Source organism: Nicotiana tabacum, chromosome 3 (genome assembly GCF_000715075.1).
Source record: "Nicotiana tabacum cultivar K326 chromosome 3, ASM71507v2, whole genome shotgun sequence".
Classification (NCBI taxonomy): Eukaryota; Viridiplantae; Streptophyta; class Magnoliopsida; order Solanales; family Solanaceae; genus Nicotiana; species Nicotiana tabacum.
This window is the reverse complement of record NC_134082.1, coordinates 96,795,342-96,806,386: the sequence shown is the minus strand read 5'-3', so window position 1 is coordinate 96,806,386 and position 11,045 is coordinate 96,795,342. Positions and strand designations below refer to the sequence as shown.

Sequence of the window (11,045 nt, the reverse complement as noted above, 5' to 3'; positions counted from 1 at the left end):
AAGAAACTAAAATTTTAACTAGAAAATCCCCACAGACGGTGCCAAATTATTTGACCAAAAGGTATAAATTTTTGGTTAAACTAATTAAATAAAAGGATAAGAGGTTAATCCTAGTTAAAGATAATGACCTTAGATCTAAAATCGGTTTATGCGGATAACGTGGGACCACGTCGAATTGGATTTAATGCAATACACATTAAATGTTACGGCTATTAATGGAATGAGAATAATGATAAGCAATAAATAACAATGACATAAATGTAAATAGAGAGAATGATTCGCCAAATATTGAATGATGTGGATGATTCCTCTTTCTGACAATGATGTAAGACAAACGAGTATGGGATTATTGGAGATTTTCTCGGATATGATGTGAAAAGTGTAGAATAAACAACGAATCAAAGCTCTTTGGAAAGACAATGTTTGTATTTTTCTCGAGAGTCAACTTTTCAAGAGAGTTGTTATCAAAATTCATAATCTCTCCCCTTTACTTTCTCTCTACCTTTCTATTTATATGGAACACGCTCCTAATCTGACCTAAAGTAAAATTACAAAGAATATTCAATTGAATATTCTTCCAAATATCTTATTACAAAACTAGCCGTTATTGTTGACTTAAACATTTGACCTCGGCCATAACCAATAGCTCGGCAATAAGTTCCATTAATCTTTCATTCGACCTCGGCCTAATCATCTCTTAGTAATTTCTCCTCGTGCCGGATTCTCTTAGTTAAATTTTGACCCATACAGTTACCATTTCTAGTAACTTTCCAATAATACTTATACTCTTATAATTACACAAATCTAAACCTAAATAATAATTATTTAGTGGTGTCGAAATTAAAGAAAAAAGGCCACGCCATGGAGAATGATACCCCTTAGTCATGAGTATCTTTTATAGCCTCTTTGTCCAAGCTTTTTTCTTGGCCAAAACTGTTTTTGGTCAAAAGTGTTTTTTCCCCCAAAGTTAAGGTGTTTGACCAAACTTTTTGAAGGAAAAAAAAGTATTTTTGAATAAAAGTAGAAAAAGTAGCTTCTCCCCATAAACAACTTTTTTGAAAAGTACTTTTGAGAAAAATATTAAAAGCTTGGTCAAATAATAATTACTGCTCAAAAGTTATTTTTAAATTGATTAGCCAAACACAAACTGATTTTCACCAAAATTACTTTAAAATAAATAAATTTTAGAAACTTGGCCAATTATGTTATAAATAATATTTAGGGAAAAAGTAAAAAAACCATAGACGGTAGCTCTGAAAATCACTGACAAGATTCTTAACGCGGAACCTCACTTTCCCAACTCCAAAAGAGAAAAGTGATTGAAGAGCACTTCCAAAAAAGGAAAAAATACAGAAAAAACCGATTGTATAACATACGCAGCATATATACTATATACGTAACTGTCACATACATAATTAAGATATCCTCGATCGACTTCAGTCACATACTCTCTTTTCTTTCAAGTTCGCTCTAGGGTTCCCCAATTTCATCTCTTTATTTTAGCTTTCTTACTGTAATTCGTTTGGTCCAGCTTCAATTCAATACAATCAAGCTGAATAATACTTCAATTTTCTGTAACCTTTGCTCTCTATATACTGGCACTTTTTATTTAGGTTTGGGAGGTGAAAAAAGTAAGAAGAAAGAGGGTGGAGGGCGATTACAAATGCCGGAGGAGGACTTGTTAGAAGTTAAGTTTCGGTTGTTCGATGGATCAGACGTGGGTCCGTTTCGCTGCTCACCGGCTTCCACGATAGCTATGCTTAAAGAAAGAATTGTTGCCGAATGGCCCAAAGGTCAGTACATAAAAATTACTTGTTTCATGCTTGGAGGGATAGCTTAGTATGATCGAAACGCTTTTCCTAGAAATTTCTAATTGTTGCTGGAAGCTGGAAAACAGGTTCCAAATAGAAACACTAGAATACTCATAAATCTAATGATACCAGCACAGTAACGATCAGTATTCCAAATAACTGTTCGAAAGTTTTTTTTTTGGTTTGCATTTAATTGTTGCTGGTGGTGATTTTCATTCCTTTTTTGCAATTAAACCATTGATTTTGTGTGACATTTTAATTGATAAGGCTAATGTGCAAATGGCCTAAAGTTCACATCAATTAGCTGAAATGTTGGGTCAATCGATTGTCCTGTTTTTACCTTTAATGTGAATAGGAGATTCGCTAAACTCGTGACTTCCGAATCAAATTATTCGCTTAAGTTTCATTTGTTCTGGGCTCATAGTTGTCAAATTGGGATATTAGAATGTGTCGGTGGCCTGAATCAAGCCTTCTATTTTATAAAAGGAAAAAAAAATGCAACATTTGAGCTCATTACCCAAAGCTAGAGAACCCAAGTCAGCCAATAAGGAAACCGATCAATGTACTTAAAGAATGGGTTTTAGAATGATTTTGAGACTAGTAATGCAAGATGGGGTTGAATGCTGCACGTCTAAAACCCAACTTATTGCAAAGATGAATGTCGTAGAAATGCGAATGTTAAGATGCATGCATGGATATACAAGATTTTGGAAGATTAAAGATCATTACATATGAGGCCAAATATGTCAATATTGACAATAAGATGAACGTAGGTTATACAAGATTGGACAAGATTAGAAATTATCACCTTTGAGACCTACCATATCCCAAGATGAATGTCATGCAGATATTAAGATGAACATGTGGCGATACAAGATTAGACAAAATTAGTGATGACCTTGTCTAACAGAAGGTGCAAGTAGCATATAGAGTAAAATGAGAGAAGGTCATGAGATGGTTTGGCCTAGAGTTGTTAATTGTTCGGTTGAGGAACACTCAAGCCCTGAAGCTAGGTGAAGCCTAGGTTTTGCACTTTGCCTCACTCAGGTGACGCTTTAATGTAGGCACCAATGGGCTAATCTTGCGTGTTATCACCTATGAGCTCCGTCTTTGAGAGGGTAACACTAGATGATAAATATAAATATATAATTGTCAAAGTGAACATTAATTGTTAACAAAATGTCATACAAGGAATCTTTTAGTGATAATAAAATTTTTAGGTTCATATTGAAAAACTAGTCAGTCAACATTTAAAACTGCATCTACATCTAGATTGAAAATCTATAACGTTTCTTGAATTTAATTGACAGGATTTTTAGTTAGGAAAGGAACTAAAAGGATTTAAAATCACTTGGAGGAAGCTGTCTCAAAAGATTAAAATCTCTTGGAATCAATATGGATTTAGTTATGAAAGGAACATGATGGAAGCAAGAATATATAGGAGATACTAGGTAATTGGGATTAAAGTTCAATTGTTACTATATTAAGCCCGGTGTTCCTCAAAAGTTTCTTATTCTGGTAAGAGATTTGTATCCGTGTAGAGATAGGTGTTCGATTTAGAGAACGTTCTAAAGAATTATTTGTTATTGTAATAAATTGGACCTAAATAGAGATGGATGAAGAGGATTTATATAGCCGACCCTAACTAACTTGAGATTGAAGCATAGCTGATTGATAGTAAAAAAAATTAAAAAAAGGAGTTTTAGTTCAATATTTAAGTCTACCAAAATGGGACCAAAATCCAAGTCTTTTGGAAACCCAACCCTCACTGGACGGCAGAATGATCAAATCAGTATAAGAATTTTGGTTGAGATGAATTGGTTATAACCTGCAATTTGGCTATCCCTATTTCGCTTTATGTCATGCAAGAAAGTATATTGATGTCAAAATCTTTTATAACCTACAATGTTTGGCAAATTTCATTCTATTAGCTTACTATTATCTATATAGGTTGGGACTGGCATAAGGTCCTTTTTAAGATACACAAGCACACACATATAATAAAGAAACACACACACACACACACACACAGACACACACATAGGTTCTTGTTACCTTTGTCTATCTGAGCTCTGTTTTGCTGAGATATAGTTGTCATGCTTTCCTGGCAGATAAAAGAATTGCACCCAAGGCAGCAAATGATGTAAAGTTGATAAGTGCTGGGAAAATTTTGGAAAACAACAAGACTGTTGGTCAATGTAAAACGCCTTTCGGCGAGCTACCTAATGGTGTGATTACCATGCATGCTGTTGTACAGCCATCTGTAGGTAAATCAAAATCAGGTAGGTTCCCCTTACTAGATTTGTAGACAATATGTACTGCTTTTCCCCTTTGTATGATGTGTTTGTTTTTTAGGATATTGGTGATTCTGTTATCTAACCTTACTAAATATTTGCGTTCAGAAAAATAGAGGAAAAAAAAAATTCTTCTCTGTCTCCTTTTCAATATCTTGAATGTTTAGCAATATAGTAAGTTCTACATACCATATTTTAAACATATTGCTGTTTAATGGTTCTTGCCTAATTACTTTATAAGAAAATGTCTATGGTACTTGCCAAAATTGATGATTGCTATGGTTCTTGCCGTGGAGTAAGATTTTCAAATATGTAGTTTTGGTTGTGGTCTTTCATATGGAGTACTGAATTTTTTTGCGTTTGGAACAGAGAATATGAAGTTAGAACCTCATTGTAACTATCATAGACACAATACTTAATTAATTTTTCAAATGACGGAGACTCAATCACTGATCTTTTATGTTTAAGCTTGCATGGTATTTCTTCATTTTAAAAGAGGTCAAATGCGTTTGCTACAAATTGGACTGTATATTCGTAAGCTGCTTGACCTGAGGATCTAGTTGAAAACCTAAATCTAGCTTATGTCATACAGTATAGGGTTTCATATGCCTCCAACTTCAAGTGATTCATAATCCACATATGCAAGAGTTGCTCCATACCTACTTACCAAGCGGTCCAAGCCTACCTTAAATTAAAAGCAACTAGGGAAATCTCCTACAAAATATTAATTGTAGTTGCTTATCCTGACATAGTTGGAATTACTATTAGCTTACAATTAAGAGCATGCTTAATCAAGTCTAATTTCACCTAATTCAATAAATTCTACATGTAGGAAAAAACGTTATTTCTTCAGTTCTAATTTACATGATGATGTTTGACTGTGTACAGAATTCAAGAAATACTTTTGAAACTTGTGGTCCAAAAATGTTATAGATATTTGTGTGGCTATAAATCATCTCATTACGGGTAAAATGAGAAGCTTAAAGTAAATTATTTTTAAATATAGAAGGTGTCATTCTTTTTGGGACAGACTAAAAAGGAAATACCGTCACATAAATTGGGACTGAATGAGTATCATTCTTGGATATACCATGTTTCATCTCTTAAATTTACCATGCTTGAAAGTGATATTGTGATTATGTTGATCAAGAGAGTATAAATTGTGGTGATGCTTGTATAGAACAACAAGAACAAACAAAATTAGAATTGATATTCACCAAAAAAGTTTTAAAAAATGAGATGGTCCAGGAAACTTGCCAAAACACCACTAGACACTATACTGGGGAGACTCAGGAGATTAGGTCTTCTATGTAAAGCGTCTTTTACTTTATTAATTATTTTTACTGAGACATTCCATGTTATTATCATATTCATGAGCCTACAAGACTAGAAATATTTTTATATAGATTGAGATGACTGTTTTTTGCTGTTGGGTTTAGTCAATAATTTGTTTGCTTAATCTCATTTCTTTTTACCACCATCAGGTGGGCAATGGTAGCTTCGGATGTTAACTTGGTGGGTGGGTTATTACAGAGAGTAAAGTTAAAGGTATATTAAAGGAATCAACATAAGTGTATACTATGCTGGAGCTAACTACTAAGAAGGAAACACATCGATAAATGACCTTCATTAATGCATGTTTGTGGTATATCTTTATGTTTCTCGTTCTTCTTACGTCCAAAGAGGCAAGTCCTGTTGGCTGTTGTGGTTGGCCTGATTGCTGAATTTTCTGAAGATCTAAATGTGCTAACAGATTGGCCTTTCCTGTTGAAGTGTGGTTGCTTATATATACATGTCAAGGTGCTTAACTGAATCCTATCCCTGTGGATTTTTTGTTTTTGAAAATTACACTTGAGGTAGCTCTTTCATTAATACCTCTGGTTATGTTTGGTGGATGTCTATTTCTGTCTAATGCTGAAGTTGTGGTATTTAGGAAATACTTGTCTCTCGTATATGTTAAGCTTCAATAGCTATACTTAAAATAAGATTCGCACCTTCTGATCGTGACATGAACCCACTTTGTTCTAATGCTGAGTTGAGGAGTAGATACACAGGACCGGCCCTCACCTTGCCACACCCTTGACCCCTAGCCATGCATTTTTTCTTGTAAAGTTTATTTATTTGCAGATATGTGCAAGTCCAATCCTGTGGCTGTTTTCATATAGTTGATGATTATTTTCAGTCACGATTGTGGTGTTAATAATTCATGGTGTACCCTTTCTTTTTTAGCTGCTGAAACTTTTCTTTATATAACAGAAAAGAAGATTGACGAGACTCCAAAGAAAAGCATCTGTGCGTGTGCCATATTGTGAGATTGTAAGTGATTCAGTTTAATTTTGTGATATTCTTGGGTTTACACCGCTGCTGTGATGTTCAGTTAAGAAAGTCAATAACTGAAACAGTGTGATAGCTCATTATTACTTGTTTGTTGAACGGCATTTCAGTGTAACAGCGTCTATTTGTTTTCATGAATTTGGTAGGTGTAAATTTTGTAATTGCAGATTTTTATACACAAATACAGAGCAAGGCTGGATTACATGCAGAAGGATTCTAGCCAGTTCTTGTTGTTCAACTCCGGGTCATTGTTATTTGACGTAGATCGTTTAAAGGTTGCGGTTTAAACACTTTTGAACTTATTCTGCCTCCTAAGACTAGGATAGTTTTTAGTGCGCACTTTCAAATAATTCATCGTAAAAAGCAGTTTAACATGCTCCATTTGTCCTGACACAAATGCTAAAAAAGTAGAGTTAATACCCTAAAATCCGTCTAAACTATACAATTTTTGTGAGTTGGCTACCTAAACTATCACTTGTCCCTGACAACAACAACAACAACCCAGTATAATCCCACTTAGTGGGGTCTGAGGAGGGTAGTGTGTACGCAGACCTTACCCCTACCCTAGGGTAGAGAGACTAGGTCCAAATAGACCCCCGACATCCTTCCCTCCAAGAACTTCCCACCTTGCTCTTGGGGAGACTCGAACTCACAACCTCTCGGTTGGAAGTGGGATTGCTTACCATCAGAGCAATCCCTGAAATATATTCCCCTTCATAATAAAAATCCCTCATCGCATTCTTACTAGTGCGTACAAGACACGCTCCAAATTATTTTTAAAATATGCCAGGTGGCAATCTACGTGGATATTTGTTTAGCTTAACCTCAGAAACGGACTTAATTAAGTTTTTATTAATTCATTGTAAATATTCTAACATTCAACATTAAAGCACTAGGCATTCCATCCTTTAAATTCCTTAGTTGATACCATAATTTTCCCCACAGATCGCTAGGTTTTTTAAATAAATTCAACTTCTTGAAGGTTTACTAAAAAAAGAAAAAAGCAAAAAGAACCTGCTTTTGCACTTGGGACCTTGCAGTTTCAGGAATATTTATTTATGTTGCATTCGCCAATATTTGTGTTCTAAGTACTAAGTAGTGCTAGGCTTTTAATAAAGGCGACATAATATGTGAAAGGACTTAAGAGAAATGTATAAACTTTATATGTATTATGTATTCTTCAACAGTGCTATCATCATTGTGTTCAATAATCACTTGTTCTGGAAGGAGGGTTACGTCACCTAGGGGTGTACAGATGAAACCGATAAACCGCAGCAACCCGATAATCCGAGTCAAACCGAGAAAAAAACCCGAATATGGTTTGGTTTAATTTGGTTTGGTGTTAGAAAAAAAAACCCGACCATATTTGGTTTGGTTTGGTTTTAACTAAAAAAAGTCAAACCGAAACCAAATCAACCCTACATTATATGTATAGAAGTTTTAAATATATTTAATACATAAAAAATAATTATTATAGTGTAGTTTATAAATATTTCTTAAGATTTTTCATAATTTTATCTTTTCACGTATTATTTTAAGCTTGGACTTATAATTTTTGGATGCTCCAATAAATTTTATAGTTCATAAATGTTAGTAACTCAAATAAATCCTAAATCAATATCCAATCAATACTAATGCTAATAAAAGATGTTCAACTCTTTTTGAGAACATGGATCTTATATATATATATATATCACATAGTAATAGAGTTCATACAACTGGAATTGCCCAAGGGGGCATTTTCTACTTGGCTAATACATAACATGTCTGGAAGGACATTTTTGTTCCCAAAATAAGCCAGTCTAGAACAAACATCTTTCCTAACTTTTTTAATAAGATAAGTAGAGCCTTCACAGTCCGAGCTTAAAATATTTTTGTGGTTTAGATAAAATGCATAACTTATTCTTCTTTTAGTGTTTAGTCGTGTAAATAATAGTACTTATTAATCGTACTCATTTTGGCAACTTATTAGTAATATTTTTAATTATATTTGTTTCTATTATGGCTTATTAATGATACTTATTTTATGTAATTTTATTATCTTTATTGTTGAATATTTTAGTACAATGACATGACTCATCTCATATTTATGTTAATTTATTGGAAAACACCATATGTAGTTCTATCTTACTAGGATTAAAGAAATATTTGGAGCACAAATTCTATATTTTGTTCTATGAAGACTTTATGGAAAAAAACCCGAAAAAACCCGAAAATCCGAAAAACCCAAGAAAAACCGAGATTGAAAAACCCGACTTTTATTGGTTTGGTTTGGTCTTTAGATTTAATAACCCGATACAATTGGTTTGGTTTGTTAATTAGAAAATCCAAACCACTCCGGCCTATATACACCTCTGTTGTCACCTCTTATAATTGTTCGTTCTCCCAATTCGAAGTAATAAATCACTAAATAATGAATATGTTCTTGCTTTTATAGTATTTGATAGCTGAATCTTTTCAATTTGATGCTGTAAATATAATTTCGTAAAGTTTATATTTACTGTCTTATTTTGTTGATTTTGAAAATACTTTTAGTACTTAATGAGAACCGCCTTAAGAATTCATTACTTTTCCACAACGATTTATCAAAATTCCCTCTTTAATTGGTAGAAAAATTCATCCAAACCTTCTTATCTCCTTCCCTAAAAGAATTATTCTTTAGGTGCCATTTGATTTGGTATTGACATACCAAATTAGTTAAAGTTTGGGTCTAATCAAATATTTTTAGTGAACAATTGTGATAACTTATATAAAAATTTAGACTGATGTAATTCTTGAAGAATTATTTTGATTTGACTTTCATAGGCCAAAATATACTTTTAATTCATATAATATAATCATGAACTCATAAATGCATCCGAATTTAGTTGGTAAGAGTAATTCATCTAGCATTATTTGTTAGTTTGTCTATCACGAAATGTTCTTATATTTCACATCATTATTACAAAGTGATGTGTAAAAAACAAGCTTTTAACAAAACTAAATTAAAGAAACAAATAAGTTTCTCAGTTTAGCTGGATTACTAATTCCAATGATTAAAATCGATAACTTAGCATAAACTATAGTAAATTTACTTGAGTAATGAAGAATGAAAACAATTACTATGAGCCAAGCTATATATTTTAACAGTGTGAAAGAGTTTTACCATCTTATAGTTTAACTTGTTATAATATGTTACTTTATGTTTAAGGTTTCTAAACCAGCTTGCTCGAAATAGTAATCTAATATTGCAAGTAATTTTACCTATCTAAAGTGATCGACAACGAAATTTTTTATTTTTATATAATCATTTGTTTTATGAAAAAATACACAAGAATATCTACCTTATTTATATGGTTTGATAAAGACGCAATCCTAATAAGAAGTATAATTTGGTTTTACAGTCCTAATATTGAGTATTGTAGACCTAAATATTTGTATTGAGATAGTAAATTTTTGTAAAACTCAAAGTTCAAGTGATGTTGAAGTTTTAACTGATTAAATTGTAGTAATAACCATAAAATTGAGCTTAATATTGATATTAAGTTGAACCAATTGGTGAAGCTGTACAATTTAGTTATTTATAATACACACTTTAAATTTGGATAATGTTGTCCGGAAAAAAATCTTTGTTATTGCAAGAGATGGATTGCAACCAATATTTGCAGTTACAATTAATTAATCTCCCATCCTCATTTTTCTATTTATCGTCGCTCATTCACACACAGTTGTTTCCACACCCACAAATATTATTGTCGCCATTAGTCCACCTTCTACAAACTTCAGTAGATTATCATACTTTCTGCTAATCTACACTTATGAGATATACAATTTTAGTACCCCCATTAGCATGGGGATGAACATACGTAGTGATATTGCACATGTTTTATAAAGTCTATATATAACAATATTAATTAAAAAAATATTTATACAATAATTTCTGGTAATTGTAAATATATAATGCCCTTCTAAATAGTTTATTCTTATCTCAAATTCGACAGATTACTTGGCAGAGATCCAACTTGTTGTCTTTAGGCTTAACTATGACCATCACCATAAACATATCAAAGATAAGAATGATAAACATACGGTTGCATCCGAAAACAAAACAAGAGCTGGCAAGACTAAGAATCTTTATACTTGTGAAGATTTTGATAGATATTTAAATTTTCATATCCATAAGCTACAACAATTGAGTTTACTTACATGTCTATTTGATGTAAAAGATCCCTAAAGTAATTTGTATTCTAAGACAACATTTTCTTGAATTTAATACTGTCTAATCAAAGTAGAAGATGTTGGAATTTAAGCCATTGGGCTTTAAAGTGAAAGAAGTGTGAATTGGAAATGGAGGGAAATAAAATGGAGGGAAAATGAAAATTTGAAGAAGTGAACTTTTGTCTTGTACTTTGTCCCTCATTGGTGAGGGACAATCACATTTGTGTGCTTATATATAGATTCACTTCTTAAAGCTCTTAAAAGGAGTTGAAGAGAATGAACTCTCGCGCTGTCGTCGTCGCTCGCTCGGCTTCGGCTTCGGCTTCGGCTTCGGATTTGTCAAATGATCGATAAGATTATTTTTTGGACAAAATTTATTTAATTATTTAATAATTAATTAAATGCCAAA

At 32.6% G+C, this 11,045-nt stretch overlaps 1 protein-coding gene across 2 annotated transcripts; it reads left to right on the top strand.

Moving 5' to 3' along the window:
- Positions 1-1,257: 1,257 nt before the first annotated feature.
- Positions 1,258-6,675, top strand: LOC107773539 (membrane-anchored ubiquitin-fold protein 3). 2 transcript variants are annotated; one of them, XM_016592944.2, is made up of 3 exons: positions 1,258-1,793; positions 3,923-4,093; positions 6,362-6,675. In XM_016592944.2, the coding sequence occupies exons 1-3, from the start codon at positions 1,664-1,666 to the stop codon at positions 6,415-6,417; spliced, it is 357 nt and encodes a 118-aa protein (XP_016448430.1). In that variant the 5' UTR covers positions 1,258-1,663; the 3' UTR covers positions 6,418-6,675. The 2 variants fall into 2 exon arrangements, with proteins under 2 accessions (XP_016448430.1, XP_075105771.1); XM_075249670.1 differs by lacking the exon at positions 6,362-6,675 and adding an exon at positions 5,590-5,653.
- Positions 6,676-11,045: the final 4,370 nt, after the last annotated feature.

Coding starts and splice junctions, on each gene's coding strand:
- LOC107773539 (XM_016592944.2), top strand. CDS start 1,664: ATGCCGGAGGAGGACTTGTTAGAAGTTAAGTTTCGGTTGTTCGATGGA. Junction 1,794..3,922: donor TGTTGCCGAATGGCCCAAAG/GTCAGTACATAA, acceptor CTTTCCTGGCAG/ATAAAAGAATTGCACCCAAG. Junction 4,094..6,361: donor TGTAGGTAAATCAAAATCAG/GTAGGTTCCCCT, acceptor TTTATATAACAG/AAAAGAAGATTGACGAGACT.